This window comes from Sparus aurata, chromosome 22 (assembly GCF_900880675.1).
Source record: "Sparus aurata chromosome 22, fSpaAur1.1, whole genome shotgun sequence".
Classification (NCBI taxonomy): domain Eukaryota; kingdom Metazoa; phylum Chordata; class Actinopteri; order Spariformes; family Sparidae; genus Sparus; species Sparus aurata.
In genome coordinates this window covers 7,257,077-7,284,400 of record NC_044208.1, presented here as the reverse complement: position 1 = coordinate 7,284,400, position 27,324 = coordinate 7,257,077, and the positions used below count along the sequence as shown (strand labels likewise).

Genomic DNA, 27,324 nt, shown 5'->3' with positions numbered 1-27,324 from the left:
CTGACAGGGAGTTTGCATTAATAATACAATGACAGATTTCTTGCAATGCATTGCAATGAAAGGCAGAAATAAAGTGTCTCAGCAGTTTACTACCCAATCAAAATTGTTGAAATTGTAAACACTGCTTTGTCTGAATGAGGGATTTATCTTTTTTTCCGGGTTGTATGTTCCCCCTAACAGAAAAGCCGGCCCCAACCTGGCCCCCCTATTAAAACTGGTCTAGAACCGCCACTGGTACTGAGGCTTTGTCCTCGCTGCGGCGCCCCGGTTCGAGTCCCGGCCTGGGCTCCCGCTTCCTGTCATATCTTCAGCTGTACTATCAATAAAGCCGATAAAAGGCCAAAAAAAAATATTTCAAAAAATAAATAAATGAATGAGCATGATGACAATCATGTGGCAGTTACGTGTTTCTCTCTGTCTAAAAAATATCAAAATGTGCATGGAGGATGGGTTCCCGAAAAGTACAGGTTGCCCAGTGTAATCGATTTATTTAATCCAGACGTGGACATACAGGCTGCAGTCGACAGCGTTGCGTTGGAGGGGGGAAAAATAAACAACAACTTTGTTTTGAAGGAACATGTGTTGGACTTCCGGCAGTAGGACGGCTTTTCGCGGTAACTTTCCTGTCAGCGAGTCGGAGCAGCAGTCAGCAGCTACAGAGAGCCGATCTGCTACCCTGGGTCGCTGATGAGCAACACTATTATCTGAGGAGGATCATGGAATAAACATGGCCCACAATAGAAGCTTTTTCTTTGAAGGTAAGCTGTGACACTCCGCTCCGCTGCTCCGGGCGGCCAGCAGCCATTTTACCCGCACACAGCCTCCGGATTCCTGCTTGCCGAGGCAAATTTTTGGGTCCTCTGGTGGTACACATAATCGGTCCAGAATATGTGTGGACCCAGAGCGAGTGCACAGTTGGCTAGGTGGCTAACGTTAGCCTCACAATGCTTGCTGTTGTGACAAGCCCATCCTCAGCTAACCGGGGTGGAATGAGCGCTGCCCGGGGCCGGTGACAGTGACAGGTCTCTGGGCCTCGAGGGGAAGACGGGACGCTGGCAGGGCGGCCCGGTCCGGAGGATTCTGACCTGAGTCTCTGGGCTGAGCTAGCACCGTTAGCGCTGACGTTAGCTGGCTCTGCAATGTGGGAGCTTGGTTGTAGCAACAGCAGAGACGGGCCTTCCTGCCTTTGCTAAGCTGTTAGCTGCCACATAACGTTTACACATCACAGTAAAATGCACCAACACTTAAACAACAAACTTAAAAATATTCAGAGTTTGTCCTGGAAACTAACAACCTGTCACAGGCTCCGTGCTAGCATGATGACTTCATAGCTTCAGATATTAGCTAGCTAATATATAAAATCAAAAATTGTAAACATTGTGTTTTACAGTGATAACTGACTGTTTCTGTGTCATTACTCATGGTGGTCCTCACTTGACTAACAGTTATCATTTACATTTTTAGAGGCTACACACTTGGAAACCCAAATAGATAAAATCAAAACAGTATTTTTAAACATCTTAGTGAGAGCTAAATGGAGTAAATACAAATCCATCATGTGAGTAGCTAAGCAATACTTTTATGATAACTCACTTTTAGAAACACACGCTTGATTTAAAGCGAAAGATTGGTGATAGTCTTTGTCTTATTGACAGCAAATCCCATCAAAAAAAGACCAAACCAACAGTGAATGTATCTGATGACAGGTATGAATTCCGGATCTATCGTCGCCTTTTGTGCCATAGAGCTCTGCTGTTGTCCAAAAACTATGGAAGACCCATAAAGAAGGAACATGGTTGCACTGGCTGACATGTTCCTTCATTACCACGAAGACGCTCTGTAGTTTATTTTGACAAAAAAAAAAACCCACACACAGTGTCCTGCTGCCACACATCACTTAGAGCACCAAATGTGGATTAATCCACCACTGGAAATAGTCCTCGACAGATGCACTATATCCTCCTGTTTTTGATAATGTTATCGAGCCTTTGTCAAAGAAAATTAAACTACGTGTTTGTTGGCCATGTTTTAAAGATTGTGTCCTCGGTCGTAGTCTATGGGCTTGGAGCTGAGAGCCACAGACAGAAAGTTGAAAAGTGATGAATGTTAGACTAACATGCAGATGTTTTGGTCTTTTCACTTGATTTGTTGGCATTAAGAAAAATGATGGCAGATGCTGGCTGAATTTTGTCCATTTAACTAGAAAACGTTTCCTGTGTTTTCAAGTCTGTTGAAAATCCTTGAAAGTTTGTTGAATTGAAACAAGTCTTGTCAGAGAAAAACAAATTGACTTCAAATCTTTGCAAGGAATTATTTGCAAACATCTTGTGTCTTATCACATTAAATATGAATCCTTGGAAGTTGCACCGTAGTTTATTTCGACGCAGTCCTACACACAACGTCCTGCTGCCACAAATGATCACCAGGGAACCAAATGTGGATTAATCCGCCACTGAAAATAGTCCCATAAAATGCACTGTTTCCTTCCGAATGTGAATTCCCAGATATCGACTGTATAAAATGCAGCTGCACGAACAAAACATTCCACTCACTTGTATCTTTTATATGTTTGATTTGAAAGATAATTGAGTGTAATTATGATTCATACGTATTCAAATTAGTAACTCCTGCTGCCTCTTCTTTCGTTCCTATCTGAGGGAAGTCTCTCGATCGTCTATGACTCACTCACTCACTCTGTATTGAGTGTTCGATCAGACTATTTGGGGTACTTGTTGTGTTGTAACTGCTCTCTCTCTGGTGCATGGAGAGCTGTTCATCTCCCTCTCTGCTCTCTGCTGGACTGTTGCAGTGCGTCCATCATTTTCTCACAGCAGGGGGTCTCATGTTGTTTTCCAGTGTCATTCCTTCACTGCGAATATCAGGTCCAGTGCTATGTCTTTACCATCTGTTTGGATAGGATGCACTGTTGCGGTCTGACACATTTGATGAGGTATGGACTGGTTATTCCGGGTGAAGTGGGCGTGTGGACCCAGTAAGTCATGGACCACATTCTGCTTCCCTCATGTCATACTAGCGATAACCTAAGGAGATGAAGCACGCACAAAATGCAACATTATTCATGTAACGGAACTACAGATTCTGCATTAACATCTGTCCCTAGTAATTAGATCAACGCCTTGAAACACCTGGAATCAAATGGATTTGATGAAAAGTCTTGTAATTTGGATTGTGGATAATCTCAGTGACAAAACACAAGTTCTTCCTGATGGCTGTCAGTTCAGTGTTTTATGTGTTTACAAATGTGCTCCACAGGGTTGTATTCTCGAACCACTAGTATTTTTACGGATGTAGTATTTTTTTATGAACAAATTTGATCTAAATGGTTGAAACGGTACAATTCATCTATATGTGGATGACACCACTGTATATGCGCAGGCAGTTTGGTAGGTTGGTTTGTCAACAGGATTACACAAAAACTGCTAAACGGATATCCATGAAAGGTGGGTGGATGCATGGGTAAGGGTTAAGGTTTAGGTTAGGGTTTTACTCTGCATATGGGTCGAGGGAGGCATCCATGAATGTTTTTAAACTTTGATTAACATTGCCTGATAAGGTTTTTTTTCCACATTTTCGTTTCTCAGGCACCAATCCATGGATCTTGATGAACAAAAATCAAGTGTATTTAGGTGGCTGGTATCTTTTGAATGAGTACAAAAGGGGTCTGTCTGACCTTGGTGGATGTATGCGCCCCACTGAGTACCTGGTTCTGGTTGTTAGTGTTCCCAAAAAATGTCAGACTGAACAGGAGAGGAAATGGTGCAATAAGAATCACATGTTTTTTAATGCATGTTAAATGTATGGACGAGTTACGTTTCCTCTGAGTGATGGCCAGCCGCATTTGAACATCATGTGACAGTCAAAGCTCTCTTTCAGCTGCACCAGCGCCTCTCGCTCCGGTTTGTTAGGATAAATTGTCTTTGTGTCGTCATAGATCCACTGTCATGGATTTGTCCTGTTACGGCGTCCGCAAACAAAAAAGAAAAAAACGAGTGCGCTGAGGCGCAGAAGGAACCCAAGTGTCCCACAAACATTATCAGGGCGCTTTGTTGTAATTTATGAAGCTGGAAAATGGAGCGCAACATGAATCTGACAGCCTTGGGGGTTGACTCTGTTTATTAGCTGGAAGAGATCGAGGAAAGAGCTCTTGGATCACAATCTAATAGATGATTTTTTTTGGAAGATTTTTGTTTTCTTGTCATCTAAAAAGCCTCTGGAAGTGGATGATTGGCTAAAAACAGACAGCAGTTGTTCTGTCGCTGGTCTCATCTCCTCAGTGTGTGATAATCCACTCCTGCAGCTGCACAGCGAGGGCAGGAGCATTATGTTCGAGGCCTAGACGCTGCGATTTTTGGTTTGAGGGACAGAAAAAGACGCAGCTCTCAAGGCCTCCATGTAAGCCACATGTTCCGATGAAATAACAGTCACTGATTCCCGTACAAGCGGGATTTATGTTATATTTAACCGCTGGGCCTGCAGCCTGACGGGTGACATGCATTAACATGATTATGTAGGCGAAGCGAGACGACATCCAAAATAAAACATATTTATTAGCTGTTCGGTTATGTTTCCTTAGTTTAAAGAAGGAAACTATTCTGCATTTTGATCCTTTTTCATTGTGTGTACTGATTGTCTGTTTGTTGTAAGATCCACGACACACATTTCAGTTGATTTTGGTAGAAAATAGGAAACCAGGGTGTCACGGGAAAACTCCACATCCGACATATGTGTCAACAACATCAGGTTTATGTTGGAGTTTGTGCGTCTTGTGTCGTAGGATTATCAACTTTTCTTCTGACTTTTTTTTCTCCGAGGCATGAGGACACAGCTGCACGTGTAAGAAAATAGACTAAAAATAAAGTAAACCAGCAGGCTTTAATCAGTCCACATTTTGAAGTGAATCTTCGTGCGGACTGTTGAGGAGGAGAAAGATGTGAAACTCTCATTAGATGGTTTCGACCCTGCATGTGTTTTTCTACATCTAAGAAACTATATGCTGCTCAGCACATCAGACAAAGTGACAAAGTCGAACTCGTTTAACTCGTAAAGATAGTAAAAAACATTGTTATCACACAGCTCTGTGACTCTGAGTACTAGTGAATCAGAGCCCTGCCAGTGTTGATGTCTCCCTCGTCACATCGAGCCAAATCAAACCAGATCCGCCTCAAACTGATGTGTTTTTTTTTTTTGCTCGCTGTGAAGAACTCTTGACTTTCTTTTCACCTCTTCACCCGGCGCCGCCCGCGGGTGAGGTTGTCAAGGTTGTTTCATGTCGTTATCAGACGGCACAATAATGTCTTAATCTGACAGATGTGGGTCTAGAGGATGCACCAGCTTCTCCTTCTCCCCCGATACACGTCCTGATACCTAAACTCGGAGCTGATGTGACATTATTATTCTCTCTCCTAAATTTAAAATCTGAAGCTGCCTCATAGTATGGAAGTTATTCACGTATACAAGACAATGCAGCTCCATAGTTTGCTGTGAGAGTTGTGTGAGAGAGCAGAACAGTGAGTCTAACCAGGTCATTGATGGACAAAACTGCCTTGTCCTCCTTTTACGTATGAAAATAGATGACCATCTCAGACAGTATGCCACTAACTGCCAGCATACGTCATGTCCAACATAATTGCAATTAACAATATGATGGTAATCATCAAAATATTATTAAAACTTTAGAATAAAAACTAAACCATGCTGGAATTACTTTAACCGTACATTTTGTCAGTAAACAAGACGTTTTATCGCGTCACAGAGAGGTCGAACATCTTCTTTTAGTGAAAAGCAATCAAAGAATCTTTAATACATGCTCATAAATCATACGGTCCTCCTGCACCGATAAATGGATGAATAAATGGTGGTAACTCTCTGTCATCTTTTAGTCTGGAATCCCTAGTATTTAAACGCATCTGATTTTATTTTTGCATGGATACACTGTGAGGCAGAGCCTTCAGTCATGGTGACAGGCTTAAGCAATTTGAAATAAATGAGTAACCAATGAGAGAAATTGACGTGGAACACCATGTCCAGTGCTCTCAGATGTTCACCGTGGTTTGAACATCGTGTCTTGGGTTCATTTTGCGAGGTATCGGCTGCACTACCCCACTCACTTTCCAGCGCTCCTGCTCAGTTTAGTCCGTAGCAAAAGGCGAAAAAATATGGACGAAATGAAGGCAGCGTACAGATGGAGTGCTCCGTCCATGCATCTGAGTAAGCCTTTAGTATTGGGGAAGAGCACTCTTCGACATTGAGGAGAAGAGAAAGAGGAATAAGGTGTTATTTATTGTCAGTCAACCTGTAATCTTGCGACTTTCACCCTCCGGACAGATTACCAAACAGATCCCACTTTCTCCCTCTGAGGCCGCATTTAGATAGAATATTTTCAAGTGTGTGTCTAACCCTACAGGCCCCATCGCTGTCGGGGACATGGACTGTGCGTAAACCCTGAAGTTCGCTATTTTCATGATGTTTTGCCAGCTCGGCGTCAAAACGTTTTGGATTTTTCAGGATCTTTTTGTGCAACACACTCTGTCACATTATTCATTGATACGCGCCTCAGTGAAACGCATGGCAAACACTCACTGTTGCCGGGAGGTGAATACATGGAAAAAAAACGTGTTTACCTGAAAGCAAAGTCTTTGCATTGGCACTCAGCCACAAAATCTCTACACTGACAGAAACTTAAACAGATTTTCCAGTTGTTCCAGACGTTGGAAGGAGATTGTGCTGATTACTTTCATCCCTACACACTCATGTCACAAATGATAGTATTTGATGTTGTAATGATAATCTAAATTGACTGGGGGGATATTGGTAGTATCCAACCAATAAGATCATCGACCAAAAGAATGAGTTAAGTAATTAAGTCTGCAAAAAAAAAAAAAAAAAAAATCAAATGCCTTACTGCAGTGACATGAGTGTACTTTCTGTTATTCATGGAATTGAGCTTTTAAAGCAAAATTAGCATGGAGCCCATGGTTCTCCTTCGCTAATTGCTACCAGTGTTTCACATCATCTCTTTGAAATGATCAGCCCTGAAATGTGACTGTGTGCAAGTGGTCATTTCAGCAGATGGCTGTGTGTTGGTTCTGTATCCCTGTACTGACGTGAGTTTGGTTTATTATTCCATCCAAGCCCTGGGTAGGTCAGAGACCAGGCGAGATGGAGGGTACAAGCACAACTGGAGCTTTTCTCACTCTGGTGACAGTGAAGAGGAAAGGATACACGAGTAAGCACTTCTCCCGCCCCTCGTTTTTTTCAGCACTGCATCACTTTTTTTCACCACACATTCAGGAAGAGACCCCAGCGACACCTCCGCTGATGAGCAGGCTATTCCCGTCTCTGATGATATACTCACTGGTCTTTTTTGGTACAGATCTGCGCGCTCTGCATGCAAATCCTTTCCTTTTCCGTTCTGCAGATCTCCTAGGGTTGGACCGATATGTTGGCTGACAGTAAATATTGATCATCGGGGCAAAAGAGGCTCCTGCTGGAGTTTAAACCCCGCTGTGAAATGCAGCTGTTTAGCATATGTGAAAAAATCTTCATCTACATTACATTTTCACATTTAATCTGCATTTAAAGGTTATAACTAACTCGCGATTAGTTTCTCGATCATTATCCCATAATCAGGTTGTAGTCTTAAAATGCGAGACAAGGGATGTCTGGTAGTTTTGCTCGATCGGTAAATAATTGATTGTTTTCGAATAATGAAGTCGGTGGACTGCCGCTAATTTTTTATAGTTAAAAGTTTCCATGCGGTAAGAAATTCAGTTTAAAAAAACGGGTTAAAAAAAAAAAATTCACAAACCAATAACAGAATGTGCAACCAGACAGAGTTTCGCATTCTCATTGAAATAACTAATCTATTACCAAAATTAAGCTAATTTTCTTTCAGTCGACTAATTGATTCATCTCCAAATTGTTGCAGCTGTGTAAGATCACTTATTCCATCTGAGAGTTGTAGTTTCTCATGACGGCCAGTGCTCTACAGTAGATCACTTATTGTTCAAAGTGATAAAACTTGAAGACGAATACCAGCTGTTGGCACAATCAGTTCTAAAACTGTGACAACAGACATTAGCAGTAGTGTAAATCCCATATCGGTCAAACCCTAGAATCCACTTTGTTGTTTTATTGTGCAGATGTGTCATTTTCTACAGACACTCATACAACTCTGTTCACATAAGGAGTCCGACCATAATGTCTCTGTTTCTTTGCCTCTCAGCACGAGCGTGGTGAGCGTGGAGGAGATGGACCGGCAGCAGCCGACCTCCCCTGAGGAGAAAAAGGTAAACCATTCTCCCTGCACCCTCCTCTCTCCTCTCTCCTCTCCTCTCCTCTCGCTCCGGCACTGGTGGCTCCCAGCGGGCTGCGCGGCTCTCTGATCGCCCCAGCAGACAGTGCCACGGCCTGACTGGCGCCTGGCTGCAGAACAATGGCACCCGAAGGACCGAGGCAGTCCATGAGCTAACATTGATGGGACGCTAAGGGACGCCTGAAGGGCTACAGCGCTGCTGCTGTTGTTTTTGTTGCGGGGGCTTGTGAGTGGGTGTTGGGTGTCGGCCTTGTATTATTTTCTAAAGGATATTATTCGGACTCGATTAGATTTACGTCAGAAAAAATAGATGAAACTATAAACTAAATTGTAAATCAAATTGGTTAAATCTGTGTTTTTTTTGCTGTGACAAGTGAAAAGCACCTCAACAGCTATTGACTGAATTTCTACGACATTCAATAAAAACACTGACATTCCTCCAGAACCTGAATCCTATTGACTTTAACGATTAGAGGTCAAGTTTCCACTTGTGCAGCGCTTCAGTCCATCACATAATTCCTCGAAATCTTAAACCTGAACGAGGGGTGGGCCGATCTGTTTTTTTTCAGGGCCACTACTAAGTATTAGAAATTACAGAATGATATTTGGAACCAATATTCATTTGCAGTGAGTGATGATATAAAACCAAGTATAATTAACTCAAGTACTGTTCTGGGGTACTTAACTTGAGTATTTCCACTTTCTGTTACTTTGTACTTCCTCTTCACTGCATTTCTTTGACCAATTTAATTACTTTCCAGATTCAGATTCTTAAGCATCCTCCTACCCATTAACAATGCCCACGCTAATACGCTCCCAACCATACTTGCTAATATAAACACATACCGCCTTTATACCAAATGTTTCAGCAGATGTGATTTCTGGCATCAGTAGGATTGTAAGAGCTAAGTCTTAATTCCTGTAGCTGATGACCTTCCTGTATTAATGTGTGTGTGTGTGTGTGTGTGTGTGTGTGTGTCCTCTCCACAGTCTCCATCTCTAAGACACTTCACTTCCTCGGATCCTCTGAGAACGTATGAAAACCGGCCAAATAATCACATGAGGCCTCTGAGCAAGCTGCTGCCCAAAAGGATCAGGTACGGTACGGTGTATCCTGTTTCTGTTAACTCTGCCGGTGCGTTCTGATGTTTGGTTTTTAAGTGCAGGGTTTGCTTCACAGCCCCGACGGTCTGGACTATGATTATTTTCAGGAGGTTTGGAATAAAAAAAAAAATAAAATAAATAACACTGCCAGAATTGTGGAAAAAGTGAGTGCGGTGCTGCCCGTAGTTCACAAATTCATATTTCTGTGAGCGAATCATGTTTCACTTCACTCGCCTTCCAACAGTTTTCACCACATGATAAATAATAATTGCCAGCAGACTCGAGCAGCGGGGTTACAAGTACCTCAAAGACTTCCAATCCATCACTGGAGTCAAGTCTTGCACATAAGACTGCAATTTGGTCTTTGTAGGAAAACATTTTTTTGTTGTTGTTTATTATGGTACTAATTTGAGGAGAAACATATCTTTTTATACCAGTGGTTTTCTTTTTCTTTTTTTTTTTACTGGCAGAATAGATAAAAGGGGTAAAATATAGGTCTGATTCAATCAATGTTTTCATCTTTAACAAAAAGTGTAATCCTATTTTCTTGCCATTTTATATTGCCTTTTCTCTTTCCTGATTGATTGATTGATTGATTGATTGATTGATTGATTGATTTCTGGATCAAAAGACACAACACAGAACACAAAGAAATAAGAGAAGCAAAAAAAATATCTTATTCCATAAAACCTGAACATTTCTCAAGACTTTCCTGTGAACCCAGTGATGCGAACTATATCAGTCAATCACAACTTTTTATTTATATAGCACCTTTACAACAAAAAGCTTTACAAGTGATAAAAAAAAAAAAAAAAAGATAAATAGAATGAGATATTGAGATGGTAATCAGACTTGACAAAATGTAAAGACAGTCATTTAGAGCAGGTTTACAGAGGGAATGATTTCAAAGCTCGATCACCATTTGAGTTGATTAAAGCTTCAGCATGCGCTCAGTTAATGCTTAACTCACATTTTTGTGCATCGTAAACGGTCCCTTATGATGTGTGTGTGTGTGAAATGGCTGTGAGCCGGTTTTTGTGTACATCGGTTTGAAGACGTGACTCAAGTGTTTGCCTTTGTCTCCGTTTCCTGCAGCGAGGTCCCTCTCTCAGTAGCAACGTCGTCCCCCATCCCCAACAGAACCAACTATTTAATCATCAATCCCGCATCTTCACAAGGAATCGTTTTACAGGGCCGACACTTCCAGCACGCACAGATGCCCTCCGCAATAAGAAAACCAGTCCAAAGGTAAGACTGGCTTCTCCGTGCTGCTCTCCCCTTTTGTCTGATTTTCCTGGACGTACTTCTGTTTGGGGGATCATTATTCAAGTTTTGGTACCACTCTTCCTGTAGTGGCTGGATGTAAACGGCCTGATACAGCCTGAAATGACCTCTTAAGCTCTTCATACGTGCGCGGACATAACGTAACAATATCTTCGACCAAATACCTTGTTATCGATATATTACAGGGATGATAATTGGACTTAATAGTAACACAATGAGATTTTTGATCCATAATCATCAGTAATGTGGAATTTAATGACTTACTGGGGAAGAACAAGCATTAAAGCAAATGGAACAGTCTGGTAGGTTCAGAAAATGACATCACTTTACTGTAATTGGGCCTTTTTAAAAGCAGGAAAAGACAACATCATCTTATCATGATATAACAATATGATGTTGAGTTATTTGATTCCCTTGTGCGTCTGCTGACTTGCAGCAGAGGGGCCAAAATAAGCCACAAAAAGAAACTTCCTGTTGTTTTTTTAGATAACCAGCATGCACCTGTTCCTTCCACCACACACAGTGTCGTTGCCTTACAGTTTGAAGACATCTGCTTCACGCAGGCAGAAATATAGGATTTTCTCTGGGAAGAATGAAATTACATGAGACCTTTTTTTTTAGTTTGCACGTCCTCAGTCAGATCGTTTACCTCTCGGCGGAGGTTAAACAAGCAAAAGACTGAGTGTTTTCTCGAATTGGACAAGATCTACTTTAATGTCGATGAAAGTAGTTTAAATCTCGAGAGTCACGAGAGTCTGGTTGGTGCAAAGAAGAGATGATCACTAAATGAAATGCAGGCTGTAAAAGATAAATAAATAAATAAATAAATAAAAATATGGCCGATGAGTTGTTTGCATTAGTGAGACGTTTCTCTCTTTGATTTTCATCTTCAAGCAGCCTCGATTTGAAGGAACAGTACGACCTTGATCCGGCTGCTTCCCTCAGAGTCGATCTCTCTCGGACTGGATCTCATTTCATGCTTCATTTACATCCTCGGAACATCGACAACCTCAATTATTTCAGGTTTTGTTTGTGCGTCAGCAGCGTCTCTGTTTACTGTGATTCTTCATGTCAGTGTGTGGTCAACTTCGGTGACACATGATACGTGGTTGATGTAAAACGCAGCTTATGAATGACAGAAGTCGACAGGTACATCGACCCCATCCCTAGTCAGGACTGCGACAACGAGGTGAATCAAATCAGAGAGTTTAGACGTAGTACAAGAATAAAATGGAATTAGATACCCAGCAATAACAAAGATTTAGAAAACAGATGAAACCTGTTGGAAATAAAACGGCTTTGATAAAAGGCTTTCTGAAGTCACGCCAAGTCATAATGTAACAGCAAAACTTTTTCATTATTTCCTTTCGCATCGTCTCTGACGTGTGAGACTGGAGGATATAAGACCAGACAGAATGTAAAATGGTCAAACTAAACTAGTGGAACATGACAAACCTTTCCACTCGGGCTGTTTTCACACTGACTGCAGGTTGTCACGCTCCGTTGAGAAACGCTGAAGCGCCTCATAACCGATTCATATCTGGTCCAGCCTCAGTTGGGCCACTCTTTATTATTCAAGGTTCATTAAAAGGTTCAAGAGAACATCTTGTATAGTACACGGGAGGTTCTCGTCCTTCTTTGTCACCAGTAGGAAAACATTTGAGAGTGAACACGGTGAGCTGTCATGTGTTATTTATCTCTGCAGTCTGGCTGATGATTAGCTGGTCTCAGCTCTGGTTTTATCGTGCTGTGGTGAAACATCTGAAGCTCCCTGCCTGTGTTCTGTCACTTTGCATCTGTCCGGTGACCTTTGACCCAGATCTGTTCAGTAGTTTTACACCGAAATGCTGCACTGAGATGCAGCAGCTGTGTGCATTTGTGTTATTGTTCCTTTTGTCGGGATGTGATGTTGATGTTAAAGTTAAAGTCTGATGAGGTTTTATGTTTTTTCTGATCAACAAATCCTATATAAAGAACAAACAGACACACACAGCATCCAGCTGCTGCAGATGCTCACTACAGCACAAAATGTGAATTTATCCATACTGGAAAAACAGTCCCCAACAAGTGCAGTATCTTTTAGTTTGTTTGGTAATATTTCCTGAACTTTTTCATAAACAAAACTACTTCTTCCGAGATCTGTGTCTCCAGCAGGAACAAAAAAAATGACGCAAACCTTTTGCAAGAGTCAACAAGCAAACTTTCTGAAACAGAATTCATTCCCTCAGCTATCCATGTAATATTCCTAACAAATTATTTTAAACATAATATTGAAATTGATATAACGATTAGAATTTAAACCATAACATGTTAAAATTATACTGACATAACCAAAGCTACCTTAAGCTGGTTAGCTTTTTAGCCTGCCTATTTTCGCTGGTTTCATTCTCTGCGACTGGATTTAGCTTCTGCCTTGTTTATTTACAAACTAGTTAACTAAGACTTTACTTCACCAAAATGTAAGTATTTATCAAATTGTTTAGCAGTTCTGTTGCTTCAGACAAGCCTAGCAGTTGCAAACTATAGCTGCTAGCTTTGGCAGGATTTGGCTGTCTTGCTTGAGCTAGCTGTGTAGCTGACTTTGAGATTTTTTTTAATTTGTCCATTTAACTTGTAAGGTTGGGGAAAAACATATGTTTTCAAGTCTTGGGGAAACTGCTTCAGACCTGCACAGTTTGTATGGGCCTTGAAAGTCCTTGAAGATTTTGTTGGCGAGAGACAATTTCACACTTCTCATGGCTTATCACATAAAGTAAAACCGTAAAAGTCATTTAAAAACTCCTTGTATTTGCACTTTTAGCATCGCCTGGCAGTGTGGTTAAAAACCAGGTGCCAGTCGCTGCTGGATCTAAACGTAAAAACCTGTTTCATGCAGTGACTTCACTGACCACTTTGTTGCTTTTATTGTCCCGCAGAAACGACTTCTCCACCACGCAGCAGGCTGTAGAAGTGGACAGCATCGTCCTCACCTGTCCGGAGGACCCAGGTAGAGTTCACAGCTCAGCTGACACATCACACAGGATGTTTTAAAGTCACTCTCGAGCTGGTTTCTAGAGAGAAGAGACTGCTGGTGGTGTTGGCTGTCGACGGGCACACTGTGTTCCTCCTGCTGGGAGGAAATGACTCGCTCATGTGTGTGCGGTGCAGCATCTGTGATAAAAGTGTGTATGTGTGTGTGTGTGAGGATTTGTGTGTGACAGCCAGCAGCATCTGCAGAGCTGCGGATCTGGGCTGAGCCTCCTCCCTGCTCCTGCCAGCAGAGGAGGAGATCTCAGGCCTCCCACGTTAATCCTCAAAGCTCCCGGTCGAGGGAGGAGAGCTTCAGAGTCACTCGCTCGGCTAATAAAGGCTCTCTAAACGAAACTACTCCCCCGAATACTGACGTGTTTGCAGAAAAAAAAAGACTGGAATATAAAGGTGACCACTGAGGGAAACTGCTCCCAAAGCAGTTTTTGTTATCCGCCTGTTCACTCACTGTGTTTACATTTTCTTTTTTTTTTTCAGGACAGAAAAATGCGGGTAAAAGGAGGCTGTAGTGCCTCACAGAGGTTGAAACCGAGAGTGTCGTTTTGTGCTCAAAATAACTACCGAGTGCTTTTAGACCGACAACTCACAGAGAAGTTTCGATTCCTAATCACCAATCAATCGACCTTTGTTCTGCTAGCAGCGGAGATCAGCTAAAACATGTAGGCAAACTCCCTGACGGAGAGAAGAGAGTGAGAGAGCACAGCTTGTGCCGGTATATTGATAATGGCTGAAAACGAGTATTGAAACAGTTTCTTATATTCAGAGTCTATATGTTAATTAAATGTATACTTTTGACAACATTAATCTGCATCGATCACTGGCGTTACCTGAGGGATTTACTGTTGAATGGCTGACTTGAATGGTAATCATCTGGCACACGGACACGACTTTACATACCAATATTACGCTTGTTTGCATGTTATCCTCATTTGGTTCAAATGCGCAACAATTATTCTAAACATCTATGTAAATCAAAAACGATTTAGAGGATTGTGTTTCCTTGCAGATTAACTTTCTAGTTTTCTGTAATGTTGGTTGGACTGTGCCAGTCAGTCATGAGAATACTCTGTTAAAGATGTAATGGGATCAATAATTAAGTGATTTTGCTCTCGATTGTTCTGTTGTTTTTCTTTCAGAAGAGGAGAACCTGAACATTAAGCGTCGCGCTCAGCAGAAGAGGAGACCGTTAGAGGACTGCTGTAGCTTTCCTTCCCAGGTCAAAGCAGCGGAGGTAAGGGGAAACACTCATCTGCGTCTCCGTCGTGAAACGTGACGTGTCCTCTGCCGCTGTGCGACGAGCTCTCCGTCAGCGTGTCTGTCCTCGCTCTCCGCTAACGCCTCACAGCACCGGGCTTTAATCCGGAAGCCTGTAATGCTTCATATTCAGCTGTTCTCAGAGACGGAACACGCCGCGATCATCCTCTGACCTTTAGAGGCACACTGCCACTGTGACTGAAAAGCCTCAGTGTTCAAACGGAGATTGTTATGGCAGATGGTCTCGCAGTGAAATGAATGTAAAGAGCTGAACGTCCAAATGTAGATGTCATCGTGCAGGCTGTCAACTGGCAAATGACCTCCATGTTTTTAATCTGAAAGTCAGATCAAAACTTGAAGTGAAAGAACAAAAGTGCAAAGTGACGACTTCGTGATGGACATCATCATCTTGGCAATCTGTCAGAACTTGATCTGCTCTTTGCTTAACATTCAAATAATTTGGCATTCAAGCTCAATTACTCAATATTTGTACACAGAATCGAATTCCTCTTTATGATGTTATAAGATGTCACTGGTGTATTGATTATCGTGTTCATAGTTCATAGTGTAGCCCAAAGCACAAACATTCTGAACATTTTTATGGGAAAGAAAAAGAAAAGAAAAAATAAATGAATCAACAATTCATCAAATATGAATGGTGTGTTTTCAGCTAACTGAAACAGCACATCTCATCTTTCTTTTTTAACTCGTATCAATATAACTTCGACATGAGCCGACATTTGCAATAAAAAAATACGTGTTTATTTCGTGTGTGCACAAGTCAATCTTATGAACAGAAATAGTAATAATAATGATAATAATGTGACTGAGAGAAGCATAGAACCAATAGAGTATTTATCACCAACTCTTCAGCCTCTTGTAGCACAGAGTTTTGGTGTTGCAGCGCAGTTTCTGTTTTTTTCGGCACCTGCTGTGTTTCTAACAGCAGCAGGGAGCTGTTTTCAGTTAGTCAGCATCTGGCATTTAGACAGAAGGCTCGTCTCTTTGAGTCTTTGGTTGCTGAAGAGGGGATTGTTTTCTAAAATATCAGCCAGTACACATTTATAAAGTGATTATTACTGATCCACAATGTTGAAAAAAAAAAAAAGAGTCTTACAGCAATTATTTTGACGTGACTCTCGATAAGTAAGGAAATTATAGTTTTTGCATCACTAATTTAATATTTATTGAGTAAACAATTAAAATCCTGATGATGTGACGTTTGTTGGGTCTGTATCAAACATGTTTTCTTACACCTGGAGAACAAGATCTGTAGACCAGGACACCCCTACAGCTCTATAGCACTTAATCACAATGCTGTTTGTCACACAGTTCACCTTTAGCAAAAGGGTGTAGTTTCTGCCATTTGGATTATAAACACTATTTAAATTAATTGTGCAGCCGTAGCAGCAATCTCTCAGAAGTTTCTTTGTTTCGGCCTGTTGAATAGATTGATCACGCAAGTGTCTTTCATTGGCAGCCTCTCCGGCAGCCCATCTACCAGTCAGTGTGTGGGAAGTGCAAGAAGCCGAGCGAGGACAGCAGCAAGTGTCACAACTGTGGGAACGGTCCGGCTCTGCTGCCCTGTCAGCAGGCCTCGCTGTCGTCCCCGACCCCCAGGCCCCCCATCAGATCCCAGCCCTCCCCCGGACCAAACAGCCTGCCACAGAACTTCTACAAACCGGTCACGACCATGAGGGCGCCGCGCGGGGAAACGGTGCCCATACGGATCACGAGCACCAGGGGAACGCTGCTGCCTCTGAACAACGGCAGGGCCCCTCTGTTAGCCGGCACGTCGAGCTGCTGCGGCGCCAGAAACCCGCCGAAAGGGAAGAGGGCGACAGCCAAGCAGCACGAGCTCAACGATCCCAGTGAGTCAAAACAACAGAGCGTGAAGATTTCATGTCATGATTATACCGACTGAGTTTTCATTTTTGGATGAACTGTTTCTTTAAAGTTAACCTACTTTGCATTTTCTATAAAAAGCAGCTGTTGGTCAACGAGAGGACTCGCACGATTTGAGGTGTTTGCCTCCTTTGGCAGCGATTTTCTGTCTACGTGTTGTTCGGACGGGGCGTAAAAGTTCCCCTCAGCACTCTAAACAGCCGAAACAACCAAAATATGACCACACTTCAGACTTTGTCCTCTGAAAAGGCTAAAGAATGCTCTGTGCCTGCTGCCTGCATCTGGGAGACTGTTGATGCTGAACAGTATTACGTAACATTTTAACAAACACTGATGGTACTGAAATTGGAAACTGTAAAACTAACCATTGGGATTCTACTGCGGTCTGTTGTATAACTGTAACCACTGTATCCCCAATGGGTAAAAGATGAGGGCTGATAACGGAGGGAAAATAATGCCGGTGTTATGCGGTACCCAGAGGAAAGAAGTTGTTTAATAAAGCCGACCCCTAATCACCAGAGTCCTTCCTGTTAACACCATCTATGTTCAAGGATAAAATAGTGGAACCCTTCCAAGTAGGGTGAAGGCTGTCCACTCTCCACAGGTCACAGCGACCTCAGAAAGAAGGCCGCGTTCACAATCGCGCTGAGCCGGCAGCTCGGAAAAATAAGACCATCACTATGATTAGAACTAAGTGACCTGCTGACAAGTCTTAGGTTAAAGCTCTCTGGAGCCTGTAGACAGCAGAGTTCTTCTAGAAGAGAGACACTCCGTCTGCAGGGGCTGCACAGGGGAGTGCAAACAGTTTGTGCTCGGAAACAAAACGTTGGCGGATGACTTTGAGGATAAAAGTATGAGGTATGAGGATCAAAAGTATGCACGAGGATGAAAATAGAAGCAGGGTGGAGAAAAGAGGGCGACGGCTGCAGAAGTCCTGAGAGGAGAGTGCGGACCGAAACATTGCCTACACCAATTTACGCCGGATTTACAAAAGAACGCAACATATCGACCGTAAACATGTCAAATTTTACAAGTGCAGTGACGTGAAACCAATTAAGGCTACTTAAGTCACCAGACTCCCTTTAAAAAATAAACACTTGATTTTGAGACTCCAGGAGAAAACTGTCTGAACTTTGTGAAATACTGTCTACAACAAATTTGTAACTATTTGGGCTCACTTTTGAATTTGGTTTATATTATCTGTTTCAGTTACATAGGTGTGTATTTGCATATAGACGAGGTAGCGAGATCCGATCACAAAGTCACTCAAGACGCATGTCGTGACACGTTCTCATGCCAGGTGTGAAGTGAGCGGCTTGAAGCTGTCGACTTGTGATTGGATCACTTAGGCTTGATGGTAAAACCAAAAACGGCCTCTATGAATCAGCCTAAACAACTAAACCAACCTACAACCACTCACACTACAAACGGTGCTGTTTCTCCTCCGCAGTCGTCTTATCCAGTGACGACGAGGAGGAGGCCGACAACGCCAGCACGGGAAGCGCCAACAGACTGGACAGCGTCTCCCCTCGACCCGCAGACTCTGCTCACTCCTCGCCGGCGCCGTCTGGAGGCCGGGTGGAGGCTGCGGTGAAGGGCGTCGCAGAGCAGGAGGAGCCGAACACGGAATTCTTTGAAGACGTCAACATGAAGATCACGATACCAAGGAGAGCCCGGATGAAAGACCAGGTGAGACTCAGCCGACGGGATCGGAACTGCTAGGTCTAAATGAACAAATGAAACAAACATATATTTTCTTTTCTTTCAAATTGTAGTTTGGAAATCAGCCTCCAGAGCAGTTTTCACCGAGGACGAAGAAGCCCAAAATCATGCCTAGTAAGTGTGCCAGCATCATACTGGAGTGTCGGAGTGTGAGAGTAGGAACCCTACGCAGGATGGTGACCAAGCCCGTCGTCGTGAGTACTCCATTTGTTTGTTATTTAAACATGGCGCTTACACTTTGTTCCAGCACTTTGAGCCTCATGTGACCAATAACACAACATAACCCCTGAAGAGTCATTAGCAAGTTAGGAAATGTATTTATACATTTACTATAAAATGGGTTATTTTCAAATCTTGCATGATTTTTGTGTCTCTAAAAAGTGTTAAGAGAAGTATGGGAAGTATGTAGTTCACAGTTTTGCGTACATGTTTTGTTTACTGCAAGTTCTCTGATATACTAAGGGGATGCATGATATGGATTTTTTTCCCAGCCAATAACGATAACCAATAACTACCTGTCTTTTACATGGCGGTAACATAACCAATAGTTTATTTAATTTTAAGAAGATGATCCCTCCTTCTCTGTCTCCTTCTGCTGTTGCTTCTTCTTCTTCTTCTTCTCCTTTTTCCTACAGGGTTTGTAAATGCTCCTCGTTCTAGGTCAAATAAAGCAATTTGACTTCATATTATCGGCTACATTTATTGGCTTGAATTTCACCGATGCCGATCAGCAGCCCATAATGTACATTTCCCAGTATCGGGACAATATATATCCTGCATCCATAATAATGCGTATATGATAATGACTGATTTGGTAAATGTAACATGATGTAAACTTTGAGTGTAGTACTGATGACCGCTGAGAAGAAAAAACAAATCAGGAATAAATAATACTCCCCTCCCCTGCTGTTCTTGACAACAGCACTTCAGTTTCAAAATAAAAGTCTTGCAAGGAACATGTGGGATTACGTCCTCTGAACTGCCAGAGGGCTTTTAATTTTGAAACTGATTTACAGGCAGGAGGGGGCGATTCTGGAGAAAGTTGGATAATAGTTGAGACCCCCTCCCAGGTCATGAAATACCAACACTATTCTAATTCTAATCCAAAGCATCGATATTCAGCAACCTAATAATGAGACTCCACAATCAGCTAGCTTTGACTAGACTCGTCTGCTTGAGCTTTTAAGTTTGGAATTTGATTGACAGCAAACATAACCAAAATGGTCAGAGTCAACGGGGAACATAAGTCATGGAAAGGGCAGAAAACCAGCTAAGATCCCCAAAATCCAGTCCAGTGATTTAAAAAAAAAAAGGATTTGAAAAAGCATTTGGAACGGGAATGATGAGTTACCCTTTGTTTCTGTTTTTCAGTTTTCCATCGACCACATCCAGCTGGAGACTGAAGGTATGAACCAGCAGGAATAAATGCAGAAAAATAGAACAGAGTGTGTGCAGAGCTGCTGGATCAGACATCAGTGTCGCCGTCTGCTCAGTATTCAGGCTGGTGGGCAGAGATTAGTTCAGTCACACCTGTGGCAGCTTTATGTATTAAAAAAAAAACACCTAAATACCAGCGAGAAAAACGAATCACTGGAAAAAGCAGCACACCAAACGGATCCATGTGGAAGTTTGAAAGAACGCCGCGGCAACATTTTGTGGTTTTCTGTTACAATTCAGCCGTTGCTGGAAAATGAAATCACACACTTGGCATCACACAGCTCTTCACAAGTATGCTAACACTTAAGGAGGAAAACAGGGAGGAAATAAAACTTAATATGTTGAAATCAAGCTCCGTCACGGTCTGTGTTCGATCCGGCGGAGGTTTCTTTTTCATTTTTTCTAAATGTGTTCTGTGAAATGCTTGTCCTCAGGGGCGGAGCGAAACACCATCGAGAAGGTTTGCCTCCAGTCGTCGGAGCTGATCAGCTGCGAGTGGTGCAGCGTCCGCAAACTTCCGGTCTTGTTCTTCCAGACGACCCTGGAGGAGTGCGTCCGCCTGCGCACGCAGCTGAACATGACGAAGGAGGAGGGGGGCCAGTGGTACGACTGCTCCGGGGACCGTAAGTACAAAACTACACACCCGTCCCTCTGTACACCTGCAGAAAATATCATGCGTTTTCTTCTTGAGTAAGGCTAATGGGAACTGAACTCAGAACAGCCTGGCGCTATCAGATAGTAAAGATGGGTATCGGTGAGGTTGTAAAGGTACTACCACTCTTACCTATACTGCATATTGATCCGGTGCTGTAACGGTACTCTTATTGATTGTTTATGTTATTGTGATCTACGTTACACAGTTGTTGTTGTTGCATGTGTGTGTGTGTGTCAGTCAAAGTAATGGATACGGAGCACATAATGAAGCGATGATTGTCACTACTAATGGCGATGTCCCAGACTCCCTTAGAAAATCAAGTGATTGTGAGAGTTGCATCTCGAGGAGAAACTTAAACAACTTTGTGAAACAGCTACGGGCAAATACGTTTGTTCTAATGATGTAGGTGTCGCCCTATATATTCATATAGTGGGGCACGCTGCGTTTAATGTCAGCTACTGTTTCATCTGCACGTGACAGGCTGCACGTGATCGAATGCTCTTAAATGCAGTAAAACAGTGTACTTACCTAAAGTTACTACATGATTTATGTTGTTCTGTTTTTTGTGCTGCTCACATTATTCGCAGTTGATTCATTCAAAGCCGAGTTAGTTGAATATTCATCCTCTCTGCCTGACTGAACATAAACTGGACGTCATGTCCTGTGTAGTTAATGTCCTGCTCTCGTTGCTCATTTTCTGCCGACTTCAGTTCACAGATCTAATTAGCTGCAGTACGTTCAAGCAGAAACGTTTTATGAAAGGGGTTGACTAGAATAAAATATGTATGGAGAGAGAGATTAGAGATATGTGACAAAAGTGCACTTAATGCATTTCAAAAGTGCACTTAATGCATTTCAAATTAAAGGTTGACACAATACAATGTGTGTCGGCCTGAACTGAGTCTAACTGAAAACAATCTGTGCCGTCAGAGTCGGACGAGAAGTACATCGTTCTGATCTTCGAGAACGGCCTAGCAATGAAGGAGCAGATGATCCTGGAGGACATCCTGGGCGAGATCGGCAGGAACAACAACCTCAGCAACTTCCCCGCCAAGCTGCCTTTCGAGGAGGCCAACATCCGACTGGTCAACTACAATAAGGCTTCCAAACAGAAGGAGGACAAGGTGAGCCTGGAAACGCACACCATGAGGTCTGGAACCAACGATTCCAACGACCAGCGATCTAAAAAATATTTTTCAATCAATTGTTTTGTGTCTAGATATCACAGTTTCTGAGAGCCAAATGTGTCTTCAAATGTCACATTTGGTTATAAGTAGTCTAAAACTGAATAAGATACAGTTTATATTAAAATAAAACTGAAAAAGACCAATTTAGACAATGACAATGAGACAATGTTAGACAACGTTTTTCAATTCTGTCCGAGGAATGACTTCAATGATCAACCCAACCTTCAATAATTAATATTCACTGGTCACTGGTGTGTGATGATTACTAAAAGTACTACTAATAACATTCATTTAACAACTGGATGAAAAGACTTTTGTGAAAATCTGAAGCCAAAAATGTGCTGAATTTTTATTTTTAATTAAGTTGCAAGTCATTGTGTAGAACAAAATAATAAACTGTAAAAACTGTTACCATTACAACAATGTCTTGATGATCATAAGTCTCAATAAAAGTTGGAGTAAGAGTTTGGGAATTGTTAGTAGCTGTTAGCCTAGAGTTTGCTGACAAGGATTTTTAAACATGCTTCTCTGCCTCTCAGTCTGTAAGAAAAGCTTTGTACTGGCACTATCATGCTGTGCAGCACTGCCACCAAACTCCATTCGAGAAATGGTTAATTTTAGGGATTAACTGTACCTTTTAAAAAACGGGAATCTAGGGAGCTTTGTTGGGGTAGTTGCAATGGCAGAGAGGGAGGACATGATTAAAAGGTTTTTATTCATATTCTTTGTCTAATTTTAGTAGGAAAATTTTACCCATGTGACTTAATTTACAAATCCCTGCAGTAACTGGAGATTTAGCTGAGATAGTCCCTTTTTTTTTTTTTTTTCCCCTTCCTCCTCACAAACACCTGTCCCTCTCTGCAGGGAAAGCCGATACAAACCCCTCCCAAAATCACCCACGTCTCCCCTGTCACCAAGGTAACGCAGGTCACCCCGGTCACCATGCCCGTACGCACACGGATGGCGACCCGGCAGCAGACCAGCACCTACTTTGAAGATGACGACGAGGACATGACCGACCTCCAGCCCACGTTCTCGGGACCAATCATCAAGTGAGTGACTCCTCTGTCAACTGGGAGCGTGAGATTAAACTTGGCCATGTGTTTACGGTCTCCATCTCTTGTGGTCTAAAGAAAACCAAAATAATTTCTCGTGATAAATGATTGCATTATCTCGTGTTTGTCCTTTTGGTTTTTTAGAGATGAGGAGATAACTAATCCAATTTCATTGGAAAAAGAAGCTTTGCCATCTCGAGATCACAAGTTAATTGTGATCTCGAGATGCCAACAATTATGTCATATAATGAGCTGTTGTCACAAGAAAACAAGCTTTGTTGTCCCGAGATAGCACAATCATTAACTCTTATTTTTTACAATAATGGCATTGAAAAAATGAAATCATTTTGGCTGGGCTTCCATAGAATCGTCTCCGGCAGCTGCGACCAAGATAAAACATGTCACAGCCCCATCCAGTGGACATTAGCAGTAATGATATTGTTTTTGCAATGTCAGTGTAACAGTGTTGTCTGCATTTGTCTTCCAGATTAATGGTGTACCCTCCTCCTCCAGCCAAAGGTGGCATATCAGTCACTAATGAAGACCTCCACTGCCTTAACGATGGGGAATTTCTAAACGACGTTATCATAGATTTTTATTTAAAGTCAGTATTTCCATCATTTGTCGAAGCTTTGTATTCCCTCTGATTTAGTCTTCATGCTTAAAACGAGACCTTTCATTGTCTTTCTGTATCAGATATTTAGTTTTAGAGAAATTGAAAAAGGAAGATGCACAAAGAATCCACGTGTTCAGCTCGTTCTTCTACAAGAGGCTAAACCAGAGAGAGCGCAGGAACGTCCCGGACACAACAAACCTGCCGTGAGTCTCAACAGGATGTGGTTGCATCACATTATCTTCAGATGAGTTTGATACCAGCAGCTTTAATCTTTGGTTTTGAATCTCTAGAATCCAGAAAAGGAAGCACAACAGGGTGAAGACGTGGACTCGGCACGTGGATCTCTTCCAGAAGGACTTCATTTTTGTTCCCATTAACGAGTCGTGAGTCTCCAGATTTATGATTTTTTTTTTTTATAGATCTCTGAACTTGACTTTTGCTCTTTCACTTCAGTCCTGTAAATTGTTTGAACTCTCGCCTTGTCAGAGCTCACTGGTACTTGGCCGTCATCTGCTTCCCGGGTCTTAAAGGGCCGGTGTACGAGCAGAACCCGCTGTGCCCGTTTCCAGCCTCCACCTCGGCTGCAGATCCCCCGTCGGAGAACATGCCCGACCACTGTCGCCCTCTGTCTCCGGACAGGGACGGGCTGGACAGCTCCTCAGACGACCCGTCCCCCGGCGTCCCTGAGGCTCCCACAGAGGGTCAGCCCAACGGTGACCTCGCCAAGGAGAACTCGGCCTTCACAGAGGCGGGGCATGAGCCTTCCAACACGTCTGCGGTGTCGGGCAACGGGCAGGCTGACGGAGAGCAACAGTATACAAGTGAGTCACGGAGGTTTAGTTTACAGAGACCTTTTAACTTTCACAGTTTAGAGCGGTTGATCTCGACCCTCTCTTTCAGTTTGTGGATATTTCATGTTATGTTCAGTGCATAACAACAACAACTGAAGCAGATGGTGACACAATAATTGCAGGATGTTTGCAGGAAACAAGTGATTTGGTGTTCTATTGAGCATATTTCTCCTGTAAATATTGCATCAGAGGTGGGCTCTGCTGATATTGTTAGAAACTTTTTTATGCAGCTCTGTCTATATTTAGTTTTTTAAGTGATTTTTTAACAATCATACGTACCTATTAAGATTCTCTTTTCCCTAATTCGGTGGGTTCTTCTCCCTGACGTTTGGCCATTGCTCTATTGGTTCTTTCATTGTTTTAATTGAGTGGTAGAGCTTTTTTTTCTTCACTCCTTAAAATCAAGAAAGCCTTACAACTACACAGGAAGCTTTGGAGACCCCTAGTGAGGGTCAGCTCTCTGAACCACTGGTTCCCCATCAGACCAAGTGTCTGTAGCTTTGAGTATTAAAATCATCCATTTCTAAAAGCTGACAATAGTCAGGTCTGATTTATCATCCTGTTTTGTTACTGTTCCATCAGACTAATCCTACTTTAAATCCAAAATGTTCTCTAAATTCGACTCAACTAGGAAATGTACATCTGTAAAAGTGGTCTGTCAACAATTAAAGTAAAGGTTTAAACCATTTTTTTAATGTAGTTGTGACATTTATGTTCATCTACACAAAATCAAGAGTGTTACAGTCTGTTCCTTCTCTGCTCTCTCAGGAGAGTCAGTTTTCTCTCCTCCACTCAGAAACTGATTTTGGACTTTAATCTAATTTTAAGAAGTGTAAAAATATTATCGCATGTACTCTTTTCTCATGCATATGAGCACTGATAAGAATTAAACTAAACTCAAAGCAAAATTAAAAACTTTGTATGAAACCGATTGTTGATGTTGTTGTTTGATTTCTAGGCGAGTTGCACAGAATCAGTGTTTGCTACGGTTCAGGAAAAGGAGACGAGGACACGTTCACCTTCTCTGATGACCAGAGCTCCGGCCAGGTACTCCACCCTTGCCTCGTTTGCGCCAACTCATTTAGTGTCCGTCATCTGCACATTAATTACTTGTCTTGTCATTTATAAGAAATAATAGTGATTTGATGTTTGACTGTTTTGTCTGCAGGATGACTGCAGTGAGGACGGCACTCTGGCTGATGACACGCTCGCCTCTGAGGCCTCCGCTTTGGCCTCCAAACAAAACCTCTGCAGACAGTAAGTCTGATGCACTTCCGCCTGTTCACCTGCAGGTGGCACCGCTGCTCTACTCACAGGGTTTTTTTCCTCTTCTGCTCCAGGCCTTGTATCCTCATCATGGACTCCCTGCGAGGTCCCGCCCGGTCGACTGTGGTGAAAACTCTGAGAGAGTGAGTGTAGATTTACAAATATAAATGTCCAGACGATTTTGGAGGTTTTTTTTGTAAGTTTTCTTGTGATTTAATGGAGCAGTCCTTCCCAACCCTTTTGACTTCTCCCCATAAAACAAAGCAGTGTCGTTGTGTCACCCCACCCATACAGTTTCTTTAAAAATGATCTGCACAAATCAAGAACAAAATGTCAGAAGTTTAGTTCAACATTTTGGCTTTTAGTTTTTTGATGAATTGTTTGACTCTTGAAGTGGGAGTTAAACCAATCTGACAAGTTCATTTTAAATGATCAGTGGTAACTGAGACGTTGTTTTAGGTACCTGGAGGTGGAGTGGGAGGTGCGTAAAGGGACTCAGAGGAGTTTCGGGAAGGATGTGATGAAGGGCTCCAGCCCACGTGTGCCTCAGCAGGATAACTTCAGCGACTGTGGAGTTTACATCCTGCAGTATGTGGAGAGCTTCTTCGAGGTAAGGCGACTGACTTTTAACTTGTCGTTGTCGTGTCGAGTAAACATCGACCAACTCTAAAACTCCCAAGATCCATTTTCTTCATAATGCATTTCTCTTCAAACAGAATCCGATTCCCAGTTTCCACCTGCCGGTCAACCTGTCCGACTGGTTCCCTCAGCAGCGAATGAAGACGAAGCGTGAGGAGATCAAGGAGCTCATCCTGAAGATCCAGGAGCAGCAAGAACTGGAAAAGAGGGAGCCCGACCAGGTCGAGGCTCCACCCGGCTCTCCTGAAGAGCCCGAGATCGAAGAGACTTCTGGGTTGACGGAGCGGCCGCCAAAACTTCCCATCAGCCCCTGAAACAACCCCACCTTCCTCCTCCTCGCCGTCACTCCCGGGCCCAGCGGGGGTGGGGGGTCGAGCCTGATTGTACGCTGCTGGTTTCACTTCAACATGTCTGAAACGACCCTGAACTCCCTCCATTAACCACAGACATGAGACACACCTTTAAATTTGTATGAAATAAAACGTGACCTGTAAATATGCTGGAGTTTCTCCGCTGCCTTTGTAATTTACTGTTTTATGACTCCGTCATAAAGTGGCCCGTTAAGTTATGTTTTCATAGATGTTCTTCTCTCCAGGAGGATCTGTGCAGATACTGTTGCGCTCTTGCATCATTATTTTTTATGCTTTCTAGTTGTGTAGAAGAAGACAGACGATATATAAAAAAAAAAACTTAGAGGAAGTTGCTGTTATTTGTTAACGGTCCACAAAAAAGACCTGTTTTCTGAAAGTTGACTTCAAGCTCACGAGTCACATACGTAGTTCAGTGCTTGTTGTGTCTCTTCGATGTGGAGTGGATGAATTTTCAGCATTAAAACGATTCAGATGCAAGAGCACTTCCTTTGCCGTAACTCTTTATTTGTTCTGTGTGCCATCAGAACGTATTCAACAGGAATAAGACTGTGTTTTCACTGTGTGTGTGTGTGTGTGCGCGTGCTGGTCCTTGATCATTTTGTAAAGTCTGGGAAAG

The 27,324-nt window shown here is 42.6% G+C and overlaps 1 protein-coding gene across 6 annotated transcripts; it reads left to right on the top strand.

Moving 5' to 3' along the window:
• Window positions 1–596: 596 nt before the first annotated feature.
• On the top strand, window positions 597–27,190 carry senp6a (SUMO specific peptidase 6a). Of its 6 annotated transcripts, none has more exons than XM_030405588.1 (23): window positions 597–758; window positions 7,153–7,246; window positions 8,246–8,309; window positions 9,326–9,432; window positions 10,535–10,687; window positions 13,639–13,709; window positions 14,890–14,981; window positions 16,485–16,875; window positions 18,360–18,598; window positions 18,685–18,825; window positions 20,003–20,036; window positions 20,503–20,691; window positions 21,654–21,847; window positions 22,775–22,962; window positions 23,453–23,569; window positions 23,662–23,784; window positions 23,872–23,964; window positions 24,068–24,402; window positions 25,391–25,479; window positions 25,601–25,689; window positions 25,773–25,841; window positions 26,158–26,308; window positions 26,415–27,190. In XM_030405588.1, exons 1-23 carry the CDS (start codon window positions 728–730, stop codon window positions 26,649–26,651), a joined length of 3,291 nt encoding a protein of 1,096 aa, XP_030261448.1. In that variant the 5' UTR covers window positions 597–727; the 3' UTR covers window positions 26,652–27,190. The 6 variants fall into 6 exon arrangements, with proteins under 6 accessions (XP_030261448.1, XP_030261447.1, XP_030261445.1 ...); XM_030405587.1 differs by having other exon boundaries at window positions 16,482–16,875; XM_030405585.1 differs by having other exon boundaries at window positions 14,887–14,981; window positions 16,482–16,875.
• The last annotated feature ends 134 nt before the right edge of the window (window positions 27,191–27,324 follow it).